Source organism: Toxotes jaculatrix, chromosome 6, assembly GCF_017976425.1.
Source record: "Toxotes jaculatrix isolate fToxJac2 chromosome 6, fToxJac2.pri, whole genome shotgun sequence".
In the NCBI taxonomy this organism is placed as follows: domain Eukaryota; kingdom Metazoa; phylum Chordata; class Actinopteri; family Toxotidae; genus Toxotes; species Toxotes jaculatrix.
Window position 1 is genome coordinate 10,459,781 of NC_054399.1, and position 19,431 is coordinate 10,479,211.

Below are 19,431 nucleotides of genomic sequence, written 5' to 3' on the forward strand. Positions count from 1 at the left end.
TAGTTTAGACTCTGGAATTGAAGCTTAAGGTGCTGATGATTTAATGGTACTGGAGGCTTTAATACCATAGAAAACAATATTACTGTATGTAACAGTGGTGGTTTAACTATTGTAAATAAACAAGGGAGTAATGGTCAGTAGTTAATGTGAAATGGAATGATGCTATCAGTCATTTTCATGATTTAGGTTTTTTTTTTGTTTGTTTTTTTTTTTAATGGAGCCAATTTTCTCTGCACATTTTAGAATATACTGCATGTGCAGCAAATCACTGTACAGGAGAAGGATTTCCAGTACAGACTCTAAAACTTCAGTCCTCCTCCTCCAACATATTATTCCTCTTAATTCAAGGGCAGACATGTAACATGTAAAGTCAGTTATATTCATATGTGTATAGTTGTGTGTTAAGATTGTTTTCAAGATAAGCTGTGACATTCTACCAGTCTCTAAACTAGCAAACACCTCTGCTTCAAAGGTAGAGGTCAAGCACTCGCCGCTTCTTCCTTCTTGTCTTTTTTGCCCTCCCCCTCGCCCTCCCCAGTGTCCCCCGCGTCTCGCCGACGTTTGCGGTTGCGAGCGCTGGCCTTGGATGCCGGCAGGGACTCCATGCCCAGAACTTTGTGGATCTGACGGAAAGCAAGCAGCCGCAGAGCATGCTGAAATAAAAGCAAACAGATGAGAAATGTATGCTTGTAGAGCTGTAGGTTTTGTTTGTTTGTTTAATTCTTAATTCCCTTTTCAGTTTAAGTCACATTTCCTCTCCAGTCTTCTTTCTTTTCCCTTTCAGCTGCTCCTCGACTCAGGTTATCAGCTTCATTGTGGCTGAAGTTTTCTTTTGTTCTACCGTTATTCAATCTGAACATAGTTTAGTTGTTGTTAAATAACAACAACAAACAACAAATAACCCTAGCTCCAAGCTCTTTAGCTAAGCCTCAGCAAACAACCACCTAAATCAGAGGTGTCCAAACTGTTCCACAAAGGGCCGTGTGGCTGCAGGTTTTCGTTCCAACCAACCACCAGTACACCAGACTTGACTCATTTAATCAACTGATCTCAGTCTTCAGACAGCTGATTGGTCAAACTGTGTGCTCTTCATTGGTTGGAACAAAAACCTGCAGCCACACGGCCCTTTGTGGAACAGTTTGGACACCCCTGACCTAAATCATAGGTGCCTGGTTAAACCACCTGGTTACTAAAAGTTACTCCACACGTTCAAGCTAATCACAATAAGTGGCCATGTTATAAATGCTCTGTATAGGTACCTGTGCGCTGGCAGTTATGTCCTCTCTAGCTTGAAGCATCATGCTTTCCAAAGCATCTGTTGGCTCTTTCTCGCAGGGGTCCATCAACCCTGGTCCATCTGAGCGAGGGGAAGAGAAAACAGGTTAAAAAAAATAGAAATGTAAAAAAAGAAGTTACTTGTGGGTCCTGCACTGACCCAGTACAGTGCAGCTGACCAATAACTTATCATCGTCAAAACCAGATGTAATTTCAACAAAGCTGAAACATTTTTCCTTCTGCAAATAATATTCTGTCACAGCTCTGTTGAAATATTTGTGAAAGCTTACATTTCTTGATAAGAGGAACAAATAATCTGTGTATTCACATCTCATTAAACTTGTCTGACCTGGCAGCAGGATGCCTGTGGAGATGCACTCCAGGACTCTGCGCATGGCCTCTCCCGGGCTCAGTGGGCCTGTAGCACTGCTAATCACCTTCTCCACCAGCAGCTCCATCGCCTGGAGGGACACACACACACACACACACACACACACACACACAAAAAAAACCACACTAAAAATAAAGAAAGATGCCCAGATAGCATTCAAGATCCCCTATAAAAAAGGTGCAAGCCTCTACCTTTCCATGTCTTAATTCTTGTTTTTGTGAGGAAGACATTTGGTATATGCAAGATATGAGTATTGGTGTATGCACAGAATGAGCTGTGTCAGTATCATATCATATATCAGTGTTAAAAAAAATAATTCTCACAATATTTAGCCTCATTAACGGTAAACAGAGCACACAGGTTCACAACTAAAAAAGAATATTAAAAAGTTAAAACACAACACGCGGATAAAGCCACTTACCCAGCTGGGCATCTTTCCCCAGGTGGGCACCCGCTGACATAAATCTCTCAGCACCCGAATGATGATCACACACGACTGCAGCCCGTTGGCGCGAGCCTTCAGAAATGAAGAAACATAAACACGTCAATGAAAACAATAACTAATAATATAAGAATTTCTGTCTTGTGACTGTCGCCAACTTGTAGCCAAGTTGAGATTTACATCCAGCGAAGGCTTGTGCCAAATTTTTGTAGAAATACTCTCCACACCGCATAAAAATGCATTTGTTCTGGATAGAATAAACATTTAGAACTTCTCAAAATACCATTGTAAATATAACTGGTCAGTGTAAATGTGCAAACTGGAAAAATGATGTAAGATTCAACTCCACACTACAAACTACTACTGTATAAGTAGAGATTTAAAACAAAAACAAACTTGGTCCCACAGGGAATTTTAATGTAGTCGTGTGGTGTTTTTGGACACTGCAGAGCGACTTACACTCTGTTTTTTTATGTTATTTAATAAATAACCCCACAGCTGCCTCAGTGATACAAAAAATGTTTTCACTGTAACTTTTTAAAACATGTCTACAAGTTTCATGTAGACAAACCACAATTACTTTCACAGTAAGGTGAGAAACTCATAATGACCTGCTTTTTGCTGTAAGAGTCTCATGTACTACCACTCAGGACTAGAGGTTCAGAAGCTCTCATGAGACATGACAGAGCAGTCAGCCGTCAAAGAAAAAGAGGGAAATGGGAATAATCTTGCATTAGTAGTAACCAAAAACAAATGAGTAAACCAAAATCTCGCCATCTGTTTTCAGCTTAAAGGGAAGTGAGATTAGTATATTCAAATTCTTATACCTCTCCACTTCCGTAATATAATCCATGGTATTTTTTTAACAAATAAATCATGAATATCTCATCATTGCAAATTAAAGGCACTTTCAGCGCATTTAGATTTTTCAGAGCAGGATACATACAGGTGTACCTAATAACAGTGATGTTGGTTCCACTGATCTCTGATGTACCAGTAAGCACAATGCCAGAGCTCTTCAAAGCATCAAAGCATGGTGATGCATTTACCTGAAACCATTTGGCGTGACGGAGAGCAGCCAGGTACTCCAGACATTTCCTCTTATTCAGAAGATCAGGAGGGTCCTTCTCAGCCACACCTAGTGGAGATAACATGTACTGGCTCATGACTTATGGTCAAAATAAATCAAAACCCAAATGACGACTGCAATTCATAGTAAGTGTTGTTAATGTTGATGCGCTGTTGCTGATCGGGGGTGAGATTATGAAAGCCACTGGACGCTCGTGTTTCTCTGATGTAACCAGACATTTCCTTGAATCCCTAAAAATTTTCTGGTTTGTTTCAGTTTGTTTGGTGAGAAAAACAAAGAGGGGAAGATATGAGAGAAGAGGCAAGTATCTGACCATCAGATAGGTAAGATTAGGGTCTCCTTAAGTTTTACAGATATATTCTGAGTGGGGGAAAAAAGCAAGTAAAAGAAAGTGAAATAGCGAAATAGCACAAGTGTGTGGAGTTTTTTTGCGTGGAAGGTTACTGGTACATGCAAAACAGAGGGAAATCCAAGTCATTCAGAGGAAAGACTGGTGGAGTTTTTTTGTTTTGTTTTGGTTTGGTTTTTTTTACACATTTTAACTTGTCAAACACAGGTGTAACAAGTAACTTTAATAATGCCCACGTTCCATTTATGTGTTTTATTGTCAGAGCTATGGTACTGAGCACGTTTGCTCATGGTCATGTCTTACTGAGGAACTTAAAATGGAACAGAGCCATTGTTAATGTTATTAGTCACATCTGTTGTGTTTTTCTACTTTAGCAAATCAGAAAATCTTTTATGAGAATGGTGCATCAAAGATATTTTATGTCACCAAGATAATTTTGTTTTACTAAACACATTTCTCCACTCTCATCAAGTTACACTGCTCTTAAATCTCCACATTTCGGCATTTTTCCCCCACTACATCTAATACTGAAAAACCAAATGTCCAAATTCAGTATCTATCATACCACAATGTGGAATATTTACAATTATTTTTGAGCAATTTTTACAGTAAGCCTGTTGGAACTTCCCTTCACTAAACCCCAGCTCTGAGTGTTTTGGATTTTCTCCATTTTGCATTTGATCCTCTGCTTTGCATGAGCAACTTTCACAGACATGTTACAGTAGATCCAAAAACGTCTCATCTGCCACTTGGGAGCATTTAACAGCTGAAACATGTACTTTATCTCTTTGGAGAATACACATCAAATTTGAGTTTTGGAATTGAGACAAGGTGTTGCTTTCTCTTTATATTAAAAGTAAATTTCTCAAGCAGATAAAGGCACAACAGTAAGGACATCTCTCTCCCTCCATGCCTCTGTATCTTAAAGGATAGGTTTACAACTTTTCCAAGTTTGTCTTTAAACTATAGAGGCCATTAAAAGATCCCTTCCTGATGTGCTTTCAATGTAAATGATGGGGGACGGAATCCACAGTCCTTGTTCTGTGCAAAAATGTATGTAATGTAAACTTTTGAATGTATGTCTGCACAGAACGAGGACTGTGGATTGTCACTTACACTGAAATCACATAAAGGAAATCACTCAATGACCGGAATGAACAGGAGGAATAATTACAGCAAGCAAACCCTGTTTCAATGATTACTGAAACTGACTAGTGTTTTAAGACGGAATTGAAAAATTTCTAACCTATCTTTTAAAGCAAAAAAAAGCAAACCAATTACAGTGAAGTCAAATCTATTCAACACAGTGTGACAAAGCCAAGCTTAACTTAATAGTACTATATAAATGCAGGATGCAAAGTTATGCTTGCGTGCCTGCTGGATTTAGATATTTGTAAAATAATAAAGTCCGTGGACAGATTTAAGACACAAGTACATGACAAGGCACCTAAAAATGACAAATGACAGGTTTGTCCAAAAACATTCAGTGTGGTTACTGACGACTGCATTGAGGCAAAATTTCACAATATCAGCCTTGGGGCTTTCCACACTTCCATTCTCACTAAAACTGCAGCAAGAACAAAGGACATTAGCTTTCTTACAGGGGAAATGCATAACAAAAACAAAGCCACTTGTTTGAAGTCTACACTACCATACCACTTAGAATCAAAGACCCATATTTATCATGCCTCTTAGAGCTGGGATTTTTCATTTAGCAGCAGCTGAGCCCCTCTTTATGATAGTGAACAAGAGGGTTTTCCTACTCTGGAAAGCTTAATAAACATGGGCAACCTGGTTGCTTTAACTTTTCTATTCTTAGTGGTATGTGTTCAAGTGTGGTCTTCAGATTAGCCTTTGGCTTGCCTAGGTCTGCTGATACAGAATTAGGGGCACTGATCAACAAACCCAAACAAAATTTAAAAATGTAAAAGACAACGGCCACAGAAAACATTTCTACCATGTTTTCCAAATGGGAAGAAACACATTAAAATGCTGACAGTTGTTGAAGCAGGCGGAGGAGTGTTTGCAACACAATGATCTTAAAAATTACCTGCACTGTTGAATGGGGTGGGGGGTAAAGACAATGGATTCACTAATGTCATCTTACTGTTATTTCAGTACTGATCATTGTGGGGCGATAAAATGACACTCCAACACCTCATCACTGATAATGCCACACTATGATGCAGGGATGAGAGAAAAGGGAATGGGAAGTCACTGGACCTCAAAATCCCCTCGTTAGGTATCATCGCCAATATGCAACAGGAAGAGAACGTTTCTCAAGTCTAAAAATATTTATTTTATTTGTAAAATAGTTCACCATTTGAATCATTTTCATCCCTGGGCATTATCTGAACACTGACCATCATTTCAATTTAATTTTATTGTTTTCCAAAGGTTTTATCTGAGCATGTGTTCATGAAATAAACACACACCCTAGTGGCATAGAAAGGTCGGAGAGCCCGGCTTTTGATTCCCATGTTGTGGAAAAGAAAGAAATTGGGAACTAGTGTAACTGCAAAAAATGGGGGAAATGAAAAGAGTGGGACAAATGAATATGTGAGTTCATTCTTATTTTAGGGGTTGAAGAAAAAAAAAAAATCTTAAATGTGGGCTTAGTTAAAGTCCCACCTCTCATTCTGTGTAATTTTCAGCCTAAAATTTAGGCTGCTAATGGGTGGAAGGGTGGAGCAAGGGTTATATATAAATATATATATAGTGTATTACACACATATCTAACATTTGGTTGTCTGGTACTGAAAGCTTTGGCTTCTCTAACCTTTCTCAGCCGCTTTTCCTCCTGCCTGCTTGTCCTTCTCAGCAGCAGGGTCCTCCCTCATCAGCGGCGAGGTGAGAGAAATGGTCACCTGCATTTTGGGCTCCTTGCTTGAAAATATCACGATGTTCGCCTCCTCGGGGTGAGCCTGCACCTCATACTGATCTTCAGAAAATGTCTGCCGGTTAAAAGGACACTTGGGATTACTCACTACAGAGGAGGAGGGGTGTAGGGGCAAATAATAGCCTTGTTTGGCAAGGTTACAGGGCAAATCTGTTATATTTTAAACCCTGGGTTTGTTCTCTCGAGGTTATTGGGGGTTTTAATTCCTTTGTTTAAGGGTAAGTGACGAGAACAAAAGCATTTCTCAACAATGTCTTTGCAATAGTTAGGTTTAAGAGAGAAAAGGGGGCATTTAAGGAAAAAAAAGCCCCATCTCACTCTGTAGGATTCAGGTGTCATAACCAGGCAGTAAATCTAAAGATCAGTGAAAAGCACCTTTAATGAAACACTCATTACAGCTAAAGCAGGAGGGAGGAAGAGTGAGGAATTACAACACATGACAGCCTTTTATTTGGTACCAAACTTCTGTTTTGTGGTTCTTAAATGGAAATTCACATGGGTTTTTCTCTTTACCCTGGGGGCAGCTTAGTCATTTGTGAACGTGCAAAAAAAATCTCCCAAACCAAGAATCCACACAGTTTGTCTAAGACGTAATGTCCTCGGGATGAACCCCAGAAATCTTCTAACAATACTGAATGGGGTGTTTAAAAGCTAGCTTTACTGTGTCTCTGAGATGTCAATACCAGCACACATGTAGTATGTCCACAGAAAATTGAAATACCAAGAGTCAGCTCTAGATATTTCACTCTCACAGTGAAGATGTTTATAATCATAATCATTAAAACACATGTGGAGGACAAAGAGCCCTTATATCTGGTTGTGGGGGACAGTTGTACATGTTCACAAATGGGAAGTGAGCTGCTCTTTGAGATAAACCCAACTAACATGAAATGAATCTTTTTCTGGTTTTGTCCTGATTGATAAAACGTGCGATATAATTCTCTATACTTCTCTATAATAAACGCTTTTAGAGTAAAAAATTGTGGATCCCATTGTTTGTTATGAAACTCTTTCAGTACCTCAGTATCCTGCTCTTATGACACAAGTCATAAGGCAGCGAATGACACAGAATACGTTCCTCTTTCTAAATATCTACTGTCCCTGACAAGATGATATTCTGGTAAAGATGTTCAGTTATTCTATATGATCCCACAAACAGTAAATGGCAAAAAAAAAAATTATTACAATTTACGATAAAACTTTCAATGTGAGAGTGTGAAGTGTTGTGAATTCCCCATAAACCACAATCCCTCCCTCCCAAAACCTCACACACAGCATGGAAAGGACAGAACAGTTCCGATATTCACAGTCTCTTAGTTTACTTGTGGAGTTTTCTTACCGCCAGTTCCTTGGGCAGCTGCTTGGCAATGCTCTTCAGTAAAGAGATGGTGGGTTTCTTAGCAGTCAGCAGGATGAGCTCCACATTTCTGTCCCCACGAAGCAGCAGGCCTTTGGCCAGGATGCCCACCCTCATCACACCTTTCAGCAGCCGGCCTGAGTTCTCAGTACTGTCAGAGATGAAAATAAAAGACTTCAAGATAAAGACTTGTTTTAAAATTTAGTAGCATCTTGAGGCAACAATTAAGCAAGTCCCCTGTGGATCCCTGTTCTGTTTGTCGAAACTTATCCATACTCAACTTACTCAGCCAGCTACAGCGTCTGCATTTGTCGCAACTTGATGGATCTTCAACAGAGACACAGTCATAATGAACATTTTATTTATGAATGGCTTCTACTTTTGCCAGACCGTGCATGTGTAGCTCCGCATTTATATTTGATACGCCTGCATTTCTGTGTAGCTCTTTGGTCATGTCAAAACAATGCAAGTGCTTTTAGGCTTCAGCTACCTTAATCCTTTTTTTTAGCAACATGCCCAGATAAAAATGTGAATAGTCTTGCCAATAGTCTTTTTTTTTTATTTTTTTTTTACCCTTTCTCGTCTCCTTCAGTAGCAGCAGTAGCAACAGCTGGTGTCTCCTTCTCAAGCAGGGAGTCAGACACCAGTTTCAGGGCTCTCTCAGAGTGGGAGACGATCCTCTGGACAGCCTGCAGCTCCTCTTCCACTGGATAAATGGCAGAGTGCTTGGCCATGATGTGACGGTCATCAGGAGAGTCGGGCCGACGCACACACGTCTTGACAGAGAGAGAGAGAGAGAGAGAGAGAGAGAGAGAGAGAGAGAGAGAGAGAGAGAGAGAGAGAGAGGAGAACCATGCTATCACAACTGGAATAAACTTTATTATTTTAATAGTCTACAAATTAAATAAAAGAAATGAAGTAGTGAAACTCACCAGTAGAGGGGGCACTGGCATACCAGGGCGACTCATTAGTGGCGGAGGAGCCATCCTGCGTCTCTGCTCCCCCCAGTACATCTGCTCCTCCTCCATCCTCCTCCAGTACATGTCCTCCTCGTATCGCCTGAAGAAAAGGGAGATGTTTTTAATGTCATTCATTAAAAGTCATTTATTCCCACGGGGAAATATTATGTTCATCATTAAAAGTACTTAGCAGTCCATAAAAAAAGCACTCCACTAAAATAAATACTCTGTACTATGTATAATTGTCAGAAGCACTGTGTTAGTTGAAGAGCGATTAAAGTGGGAAAATGTGCATTTCCTCCTGTAATAGAGGAATTCCATCACAGGCCAGGTATGACAAAAACTTCACTGTACGTACAGGACAGTTACTGGTGATGCCCTAATCTGGCTATACAGTATTTATGGTAAAATTTCCTTATGAAATTCAATTAATAACTTTCCTCTGATGGTTGAAAGACTGTATTTTACTGTACAATCCAGAAAGACTGTGTGGTTGAGCTGATGAATTTTAGGTCTTCCCCTTTACTAATGTCACCTGTTTGAGTGCATCTTCCTCATCTTTTCCTTTTAAGTCTGTTTTGTGTCAGCCACGGAAACTCGCAAACCTACGTCAGAGTGGGAACCAGTTAGGTTTTCTGACTAAGAGCTTTGGCAACAAATCTGACCTCATCTCCATGTGCCAGCGCTGCTCATCGTCTCTCTGTCTCTTTAGCACCGCCTTCTGCTTCTGCTTCTTCAGCTTGCTCTCCTGAAGCTTCCTGGCCCGGTTACTGGGCTTGATTTCCACAGGAAGCTCTGGGTTCACTTTCTTCTATAGAGACACAGAGAGGAGGACAGAACAAACCTAAGAGCAATGTAACATGAATTTGATGAGAGAGTCGGTGGAGATGTGATCTTGTACTTTGTCCTGCCAATTCCACACTAGTACAGATGTAATGAGAAACAGTCTTTTTCTGTCCATTCCAGGCTTTTATTCACCCGATTCGCTGAATGGCATCTTGTCAAGGACGAGTACAAGTCGAGTACTTCCACAGATCAGCTAAGGGAAGAAACAAACCTTCTGAAGCTTCTAAATCTCTCTGTTTGCTCATTTTGTGCATCAATACTGCCGATCACACCATACTGGTGCCATCCCTTAATGTTTGTGCAGTGATTTAATTGACTGAAGAGGTCCGGGAATGGCTTAGTCATGGTAAAAAGCTAGCAATGTAAGACATGCTATAAACTCATCATTCAAAGCAAGAGCAAATATAACTTAAGAAATCTGCACTATGCATTTGGCCCCAGTAAAGATATTTAATGAAGTGATCACAAAAAGAGTTTGAGGCAAAAAAAAAAAAAGCTGCAGTGATCAAGCGAAGTATCAAGACATCGCTGTCCAAACCAGACAAACCAGTCCATTCTTTCAGCCCTGCTCCTTATCAGATAGTAGCTGAATTGTCTTGTTTTGCTGCTTTGCAACCAAAGCAGGGGAACAGACTCAGTATGCCTCTCTGGGTAACAAGTCAGACAGGAAGCCAGCTCAGTGATGCTTTAACCTTCTCACCTTGTACTGCAGTCTGTGCCGCCTTCCCTTCAGGTGCATGTCTTTAGCGTTGGGGTCATTGAAGCTACACTCACAGAGTTTACAGTGAAATCGAATCACTTTGCCGTCATCGTTACGGACCTGAAAAAGACATGACAGTTCGGGTGAATTCAGAATGAACGCTAGTAAAGCACAACAAATACATGATGCATAAACTCTGCAGGGTCAGATGCACTGATGGAATTGCAGTGTCTCTACCAGCAGTTACTGGATCTGCAGAAGAGGCTGAAATTACAATAAAATTTAATACAACTTATGTCATTGTGAAGGCTCACAAGTGTGGAGCCCTGCCTTTCACTAAATTCAAATTTCAAGTGAATCTGACAACACGGCAACGACACAGCATGTCCATTCACTGGAGTTATCACAGATTCACTGAAAAAGAAGAAAGAGCAGCAGTGAAAAGATAAAGGATTCCACTTATCTGTCCAATGATTGGTGGTGAAACAGATGTGTCAGCCAAGGAATGCAAGAGAGTCTAAGCACATATCCTGAATTAATGGAGGCCGGCAAATATTTTGATTGGCCATGTTGAAGTCTAGCATGCGAATGCTCAAGATATGTTAATTTACAGTATCAGGCTATTGAACATACGTTTTTAATTAAATAGAGAGTAGAGGTGGAACGTGTTGCATTTCATGTCGATTTAAGTGGTGCTCCTGAAGGGAAAAAGTTAGAGTGGAGCCCTGCTGATATATCTAAGTTTATACTGGATACCATGATCAGTTTTATTCCAACAATCGTGCCCACCTCCTCTACATAGTCGTGTCCCACCGGCTGGATGTCTCCCTGGCCGCCTGCTCTGTCGCCATCCTCATCCTCACTCTGAGGCTCCATCTTCTGAACTGACTGTAGCACTGGCCCCTCCACCTTGGCAGCCACCACTGCTGATGGTGTTGCTGTTGCTGTTGTTGCTGCTGCTGCTGCTGTCACTGCTGGAGTGCTGGGAGGCTTATTGGCTATAAGGCAGGCAAGACATTGTAGACAGAAGAGTTAATTTTCAGGAATACTATATGCCCAAACAAAATATCTAATCTAATTTCTAATTTCAAATTCTAGTCCTGTTCCAAAGGTTGATAAATAAGTTTCAGAAATTAAAAAATAAACTTTCAGTGCAGATTCACCATTGGAGGTCTTACAGTTAAAGAAATACTTTACTTGTAAGAAATCCGTGACACTTCATTTTGTTAATTACATTTTCCTTTGACACTAATAAGAACAGATGCACTACATCTGTGGAGCAGAGTGATTTTATGTTTTCAAGTGAGCCATATCATTGGTTGGTAAAACTGAAGCTAAAGCTTTCAAAATAAAACCATGTATTTGATGACACAAGACAGCAAATGCAAAAATACTCTACACAACATATTAACAAACTTACAAATGACAGTTATTTTGGAAGGAGCTGATTTCTTGACTGGCAGTGTTGTTTTAGCTGTGGCATTTACAGCCACCTGTTTGGGTGTCGCGGTGGGAGTTGAAGTAGTGGTTGAGACTGAGGCAGGAGCAGAGGTGGAGACTGGAGGTTTCCCAGCTGTCGAGGTTGTGACCACTGGAGTGGAATTCACCAACACCGGCTCAGTGGAAGGTATAGGTTTGCCCAGCTTGGTGTGAAGTTTCACCACCTATCCAAGGTTGATAAAGAGAGACAGAGTGAGATACAACCATTTAAGGCTCCTGATACTTAATCCCAACCCAAATCCCTCAGGGAGGTTTTGTTCCAACACTTGGCAGCTCAGTTGGAACATCACATGAGTACACCACAGCCATGTCCACTCACAAAAGAATGTCAGTTTCTTCTGTGCCTGTATTTTCTTCAGCAACCACAAAGGTTCAAGGACTTGAAGATAAAGACAAAAGCATCACAGCTGTGCTAACCTTCTGGTGTTTGGCCCCACGGATATGGGCGGCGTAGGCATCCACTCCAGTGCAGGAGACGTCGCATAACTCACAGCGTAGCTGAGTCTGGACCCCTCTGGGCCCGTTGCTGGTCCCCGTCTGTCCTCCAGACTTCAGAGCTGACTCCTTTTTCTTATGTTTCTGGCCCTCAAGGTGCTCCCGGTATGTCTGGTGAAGTTAATCAAACCAGTTAGCAAAATGGAGCTGTCAAACATCTAACAGAATAAACAGAAATAATCCTATCGTTGTATAGTTTTGTTTTTATTCTAATCGTGAAATAAATTTCATAGAAATATATTCCTATCAGACAACTCGTGACACACTTAAACTGTGTACTCTGTTCTCAAATGTTAGTATTTGATTTGTTGGTGTCTTCTGGTGGTCTGTGATGCATAAGACAAAGGCATCATTATTTTAAAACAAACAAAAAAAATTCTTTTTGATTTAACCTCCAGTCATTTCTAATCTCCTACCTGAGGGCCTGCACAGCTGATCTTGCAAATGTCACAGTAGTGGAGCTGTGGTTGTTTTGGAGGCCCTTTGGGCTTCTGCAGCTTGCTCTGGTGAAATGTTGGCTTTTTGTAAGTGTTTCCAGCCGGAGCTGTCACCATGTTGCTCCCTGAGTTGCTCCAGGACGAGCTTGTCAGTTGCTTGGGCGGTGCCTGGATGGGGGGCTGCGGCTGTTGGGGCTGCTGAGGTGGAGGCTGCGGCTGGGCGAGAGTCTGCTGGGCCGGCTGGTAATAGGAAGGGGTGGATGTGGAGGTGTAGCCAGTTGAGTCATAACTGGAGTAGTTAATGCCTGAGGGTGAGAGAGCAGAGGAACAGAGTGAGGACAAAGAGTTATTAGGGATAAGCATCAAGATATGGGTCAGATATTAACACTCAGCAGTCATGCAAGTAAAACGCTGCACTTCATTCTCACCAGTGGCAGCATCTGGACTGGAGGAAAAAAAAAACAATCTAACAATTCAGCTTAACAGTAAATTACATGAAAAGATAATAATTTCAAGAATGAACTGGCACTTACTTACTTACTTATTCAAGCCAAATTTACAGTCATCCGCTAAAGGCCTGCTCACACCAGCATTTAATACACCAAAATTTTACATAAAAATACATATTTTCAAAAAAAGAACTTACTGTCCCTTTCAAAAACCAAGCCAACAACATTGCTAATTGACATTTAGCAAGCTATGAATGAAATGTATGTATCTTTCTTTGTATTCATACATAGTACATTTATGCTGTTGTAAATATATTAATTTCGCTAAGTATATCAAGCATCTGGTGCACAAAAATTGATGAAGGAAGTTTTATTTTACACCTTAATCTTTAATCTTACCTGAGTAGGAGGTGGCTGCAACAGTGGAGCTGAAGGAGGAGCCAAGGGTGTAGGATGAAATGGGCGTTGGGGGCTGTTGGACACTGGTGGACACTGGGTAGATGTTGTAGCTGGTGGACACAGAGCTGGAGGGGGCCAGAGGTTTCAGGGCCGTTACCTGCCTTTGGGGAGGAGGAGGTTGGCTGTATATAGTGGAGGGCGCGGGACTGTAAGCGCTCTTCACTCCTACTGATAGACAGAAGAGATGGAGGGGGCACAGAGGAGAGAGGTAAGTAAAGGTGGAGAGGAAGGGCATCAGAGGGAGGAGAGAGGACAGCGAAAGAGATCGGAAATGTCTGTCGCATCCTCTGGGACAGCACAGCAGAGTTTTTGGCAGGGCAAGCAGGATCCTCATTTCACTAGTGAATGAGCTGCAGACACATTTCACATGTATCATGTGACCATTCAAAAGTGCAAAGTAAATAATACCAAGACCGATGACTGACAAATACCCCAGCAGGACTGAGGTGTGTGTGTGTGTGGTGGTATACACTGTTAATTAGATGTGAAACACTAGTTATATAGGAGTCAACAATAACTTTTGTGGAACTGATACGAACTGTCAGTATGCAAAATTCACACACATGGTAGTGTAGTGAGAAAATGCTCTCAATAAGTCTGTTTTAATGCCTCATTTGGGTTCAGTGTGAACAAAACTGAGAAACATTTTCTCTCAAGACTGGCCTGTGTATTCTGCATCATTTTAAGCCATTTCTGAATTTTTTCTAGGAAGTTTTTCACATGACCGTTAACTTAGGTCACGAACAGTCCAAAATCGCACAGTGTAAAAGGCCTTCAGTTAGCCCTAAAAGTGTTTAGGAGGCCCCAGTTCAACCCATAGACGTTTCTGAGGGATCACATACTGTGTTTTACCACCACAGAGGAGATAAAGGCCTGAGAAGTGAAAACAAGTTGATAAGGAGGTCAGAAAGATCGTCTGAAAAATTCTGTCAGAGAAAAATGGTAATGGTAACAACATATATTTGGTGTTTCTGTACCACAATTTCTTGTTACTTTCAGCCCATTTAAAATTCAACAATAAGCTAAAATCAGCTCACAATATCTGATATGATATCATTTGTGCTCTACACTGGAGACAAAACAATCTTGAATTATCAGCTGTAACACTGACTGAAGCTTTGGACACAGCATGATAATAAAAAATAAACTGACTCACCAGTCTGGTAGTAATTCTCTGTAGGTGTCCTCTGAGCTGAGGCTATACTCGTCTGGTAGTACTGTTTATTGTCATAGGTAGTCACAGCGGCAGGGCGTCCATAGCTGTAGCTGTCCTGCTGGTGTTTACAAGAGAGAATTCAATCCAGTGGGAAAGCAGCATATTAAAGTAGATAACTGCAGCAAGTTTTTATAAAAATGCACGGATATTTCTGCATTAAACCATTTTTTAAATAGCAGTTTTTCATTTGTGAAAAATTTAATAGTGATGAAGACCGGTGCAGAAGCTGCATGCACTGCTGTCTCTCTTTAAATAATGCCGTACAAAAGCATATAATATGACTCAAAACAAAAGCTATGACAAAACATGCAATAAGAAAGTGCAGAGTAGAAATCATAAAGGAAGCAGAAAGAGACTGACCGTGTCTGGGTATACCTGGTACGTCTGTGGGGTGGTGGTGGGCTGCGGGGGGGCCGGGGGATCTGGCTGCCTGTAGGTGTAGTCTGGAGGAGCCTGGTGGCTCTGATAAGCGGGGTAAGGGGCTGAGGCCACAGGCCGCGCTGCCTGCACTGGAGCTGGAGAGTAGGACGCAGTCACTGCATGAGCCACAGCTGGAGCTTGCTGGACACTGTAACTGGCTGTGGAGGGGTGGGAGTAGGCCGGGGGAGGCTGGGTACTAAAAGGGAGTAGAGGGACAGAAATTAAGCGAAGCAAGAAGATAAACTTCAAATTACTTTTTTGAGGAACATCAAACTTTAGAAATCATTCACTACAAATTCTATCCAGGGGGAAAACCCTGAACCAGTACAAGTAAACTTTTTTCTGCTGTAACAGTCAAACAGGATAAAGGCTTTTTAAAAACATTTTGCTGTTTCTAACTGTGCTGTTGGACTTTTATCATCGCAATCTGAAAAACCAAGACAGCCTTCACAGCATCACATGTAATGTGTGGTGCCCAAATATATTTTTGCTTGCCTCTTTAATGAGCACAGAAAAGGCAATCTGTGATCAGGTTACCTACATTAATACCAAGCGCTAAAACGATAGATGATATCTCAGTTATTTAAACCACAGCCAGCCCTGATGCCCAATTAACAGCAGGGCTGGTCTACAATGTACCCTGCAGGTATTCAGAGTAATTTTACTCAGTTTATTCTGATTATTTATCTTTAATCTTTCATCAAGTAGTTTCTGCTCTTGACTGTGTTGTTCAAATCACACTTGCTTAAGAGTAAGGCTGCAACTACTCGATTATTTTCATTACTGATTAATCTGCTGATTCTTATCTCAATTATTTGTTTTGTCTACAATAGAAAAAAAGAAAATAATGAAAAATGTCCACCCCACTTTCTCAAGGTCAAAAGTGATGTCTTGTCTAATCAACTGTCTAAAACCCCAAAATCACTTTAATATCACAGAAGTGAAAGAAAAGAAGGAAATCAACACAGCTGAGGCACTGGGAATAGGTCATTTCTTGGCATTTATGCTTAAAAATGACTCAGAGTATTTGCTGAATAATTGTTAACTAGTAAATCAACTACTGATAATTACAGCTCTGCTTCAGAAAAAAATAGAACTTGCTTCAAATGTACAAATATAAAAAACTACACTGCAAATGGGCAGGGACACTAAATGAAACATGTCAACATCACACCAGTTTGAGATTGATTAAATACAGAAAGCTAAAACTGTGATTACATTTACTAATGTAATGCGACTGACTGAGCAGCCCTGCACTGACCTCTCTCTAATCTCTTACATCTGTTAGAAAACACAGAAATACGACAGCAGCCTTGTCATTGCTGTGCTTTGAGATGCAGGCGGCAGTTACTGGCAATGCGTGATGCTATCGGCATCTTCATTATGTTTTCAGTGTCAGAACAGACAAGAACATGAGAGGGCTAAAATTACATGACGCCTTAAGGTCACTGAAAAGATCACACATGTTGAAAGAGTGATAAGGACACTCCTTTATCTTATAAAAAAAATATAATGGATCCGATGCAAACACAAAACAGGTGAACAGTAACAGCAGGTGTATACAGGAAACGGACAAATGCACGCAAACAGACAGCTCAGAAGAAATTTGAAAAAAAAAAAAAAAAAATTCCAACGTTGACTAGTCTGTGCATTGTCCATTGAGTAGCTTAATAGTTCTCCTCTAATTTCATTAACTCATACTGTGGACAAGCCTGAGAATACTGAAGGGGCATTAACTGAATTTCCAAGATCTGATTATTAGGTTATGTAAGTGCCACATACCACGCAGTGACTCATTTCTGAACACTGGGGTCTGACCCCATCCCAGATTATACACCAGTAAAAATAAACAGGAAAACTAATCAATAAATTCAGTCAAACACTAGGTCGTTGGCCTACTTGTCAGCTCCCGTTCTCTGGGACCAGGAGGCCTCGACGATGTGTTAAGTTTTGCACCAGCGATGCCTGTGATTTCATAAAACTAAACCAAGAAAAAACCTTGATACTCACTCATTTCTAATTAAACCGCTAAGAGATATAAGAGTTGGGCGATATGAAAGTATTTACTGAGAGACAATACAAATTACTCATCTGTCATGGTTTACTATTGTATTGTATTGTATAGACCACTGTAGCTATCCCCTAATACCTGTGGGTGTGTGAAATTTTGCAATTCATGAGCAGGCCTGCTCTAAGGCAATAAGTTATTAATGCATCAAAATGATCAAGTACATTAATTTCTCAGATATTTTATTCACTTTGCCATTCTCCTCGTACACAACATATACTCTAACAGAAGAGACTTTACCCATATTGCCCACATATAAATACAGATACTGTAACCCTACACTTAGACAGCATTGCATGAAGACTAAAACTACAGCTGCAGCAATTCCTCGATTAATCAATTATTCAACAGACAGAAAAACAAAGGGCAACTATTTTTTTTTAATTTTCCAAGCAAATATGCCAAGAAATTGCTGTCCTCAGCCTCTTGCATATAAAAGGTTTGGGATTGGACAGTCAAAACAAGACACTTGAAGATGCTGCCGTGAACAGTGATGGACATTTTCCCACTGTTTTCTGACATTTTACAGACTGAACGATTATTCGATGAACTAAGGAGACCATCTGCACTAAAATCTCCCTCTTCTACAGCTCCAACACACTGACATGTTTGAGGATTTAGAAGTTTATGTTCAATGAAGACCAGGGATTGAAACTTTAAAGTCAATGAATTCAAATCAGGGGAAGAGCTTGGGGAATAAACCAGTAAAAAAAAAAACAAACGAGCAGAGAAATATGTGCGGAAACTTTCCCTAACTTAACTCATAGTTTACTAAATGATGATTATACGACACGCTAATTATATCTAATCACCTGTCAAACTCACAAGTTAGATGATTATTTATGTGACACACAAACTTGCCAAACACGCACCCACGCATGCTAGTTTTACTGGTGTTTACCTAGTTTTTTTTCCCGTGGAGCAGCGCATCATTATTAAACAATCAACCACAACAAATACACTTGTTTGTGACACACGGGACCTTAAGTACTGCTGAACCAGGGTTAGCCCTCCCCTCTTAATCCCAAACCCGTCGCTACTGCAGCCAGCTCCGCTGACAAAACCAAACAGCCTGACATTTGCTGTGACTGACTTTTTGTCAACGTGCCACGAAGTGGTGAAGAGCTTGAAGCATCAGCTGCAGCTTTACCGCACTGGGGTTCACCTAATGTCAGGCGGCATGTCGCTGAGGCGCCGGCCTGCGGACTCAGCGAGCTAACCTGGAGCTAACAAAGCTAGCTGTCCCTCCGCGCAGTGAAGTACCACCGCTTACCACCGTGTCTCCGCTCATATACGCCCGCGACTGACAACCGAGACTCCGCAGACATACTGACAACAGCCTGCTTCCCTTGAATTACCTGTACTGCGGACCGGCACCATGTGTGAAGCCGAAATAATTGCTTGCAGCCATCTTGGCATCTCCAGTACAGTAGCGGCAGGCAGGCAGCAGTGGGGCTCACACTGACCGTCAAGATAGTTCACCCCCCTCAACCCTCTGATAGACCGGAACTGCGTAATCCCCCCCCCCCCCCCCCCCCCCCCCACACACACACACACACACACACCTACACCTAAAAGGAACAAGTCATTTCTACCAAACTGACAGAAACATTTTCTTATTTAAAATAAATAAATAAATTTAAAAAAAAAAAATATATATATATATATATATATATATAAAAATATATATATACATATATATATATATATATATATATATATATATATATATATATATAAATCCACCTTACACAAAAACTGATGAAAAGCTTTAAAAAGCATCATGAGGTTCCTAAATTCCCTCTTTATACAAAGGACATTTACTCTGTGAGCAAAAGATGCACCAACAGATACATTTTAGATTCTGCATTACAAAGTTAGATACACACCTGAAATATTACATAAAAAATATCAAACTAACGTACATTTCAAAACTTCTAGATACTGATAACAAATGATCTTTCTGCATGACTGAACAAGAAAGTATAATTCACTTGTTCTATGGTGTTACATCTTGGAAAGACTTTGAAAACTATAGCCTATATTGGCTAAACAACACGTGATTAACTAACGTACATT

The 19,431-nt window shown here is 40.7% G+C and overlaps 1 protein-coding gene across 6 annotated transcripts; it reads right to left on the reverse strand.

The window, feature by feature from the left end:
- Positions 1-150: 150 nt before the first annotated feature.
- On the reverse strand, positions 151-18,845 carry zfr2 (zinc finger RNA binding protein 2). Of its 6 annotated transcripts, none has more exons than XM_041040363.1 (19): positions 18,711-18,845; positions 15,240-15,480; positions 14,805-14,919; positions 13,589-13,816; positions 12,720-13,045; positions 12,226-12,414; positions 11,729-11,972; positions 11,098-11,306; positions 10,309-10,428; positions 9,428-9,573; positions 8,736-8,862; positions 8,377-8,579; positions 7,786-7,954; positions 6,327-6,501; positions 3,158-3,246; positions 2,088-2,183; positions 1,625-1,736; positions 1,260-1,357; positions 151-653 (listed from the first exon to the last, which is right to left on the reverse strand). In XM_041040363.1, the coding sequence occupies exons 1-19, from the start codon at positions 18,761-18,763 to the stop codon at positions 480-482; spliced, it is 3,114 nt and encodes a 1,037-aa protein (XP_040896297.1). In that variant the 5' UTR covers positions 18,764-18,845; the 3' UTR covers positions 151-479. The 6 variants fall into 6 exon arrangements, with proteins under 6 accessions (XP_040896297.1, XP_040896296.1, XP_040896295.1 ...); XM_041040362.1 differs by having other exon boundaries at positions 14,805-14,922; XM_041040361.1 differs by having other exon boundaries at positions 13,589-13,813; positions 15,225-15,480.
- Positions 18,846-19,431: the final 586 nt, after the last annotated feature.

What these genes read in the sequence shown, in the direction of transcription:
- zfr2 (XM_041040357.1), bottom strand. Translation starts at nt 18,763, where the DNA reads ATGGCTGCAAGCAATTATTTCGGCTTCACACATGGTGCCGGTCCGCAG. An exon ending in GGTGCCGGTCCGCAGTACAG is followed by an intron (nt 15,481 to 18,710) that starts GTAATTCAAGGG and finishes ACTCCCTTTTAG; the next exon opens with TACCCAGCCTCCCCCGGCCT. An exon ending in GACACGACTATGTAGAGGAG is followed by an intron (nt 10,429 to 11,097) that starts GTGGGCACGATT and finishes TGTCTTTTTCAG; the next exon opens with GTCCGTAACGATGACGGCAA.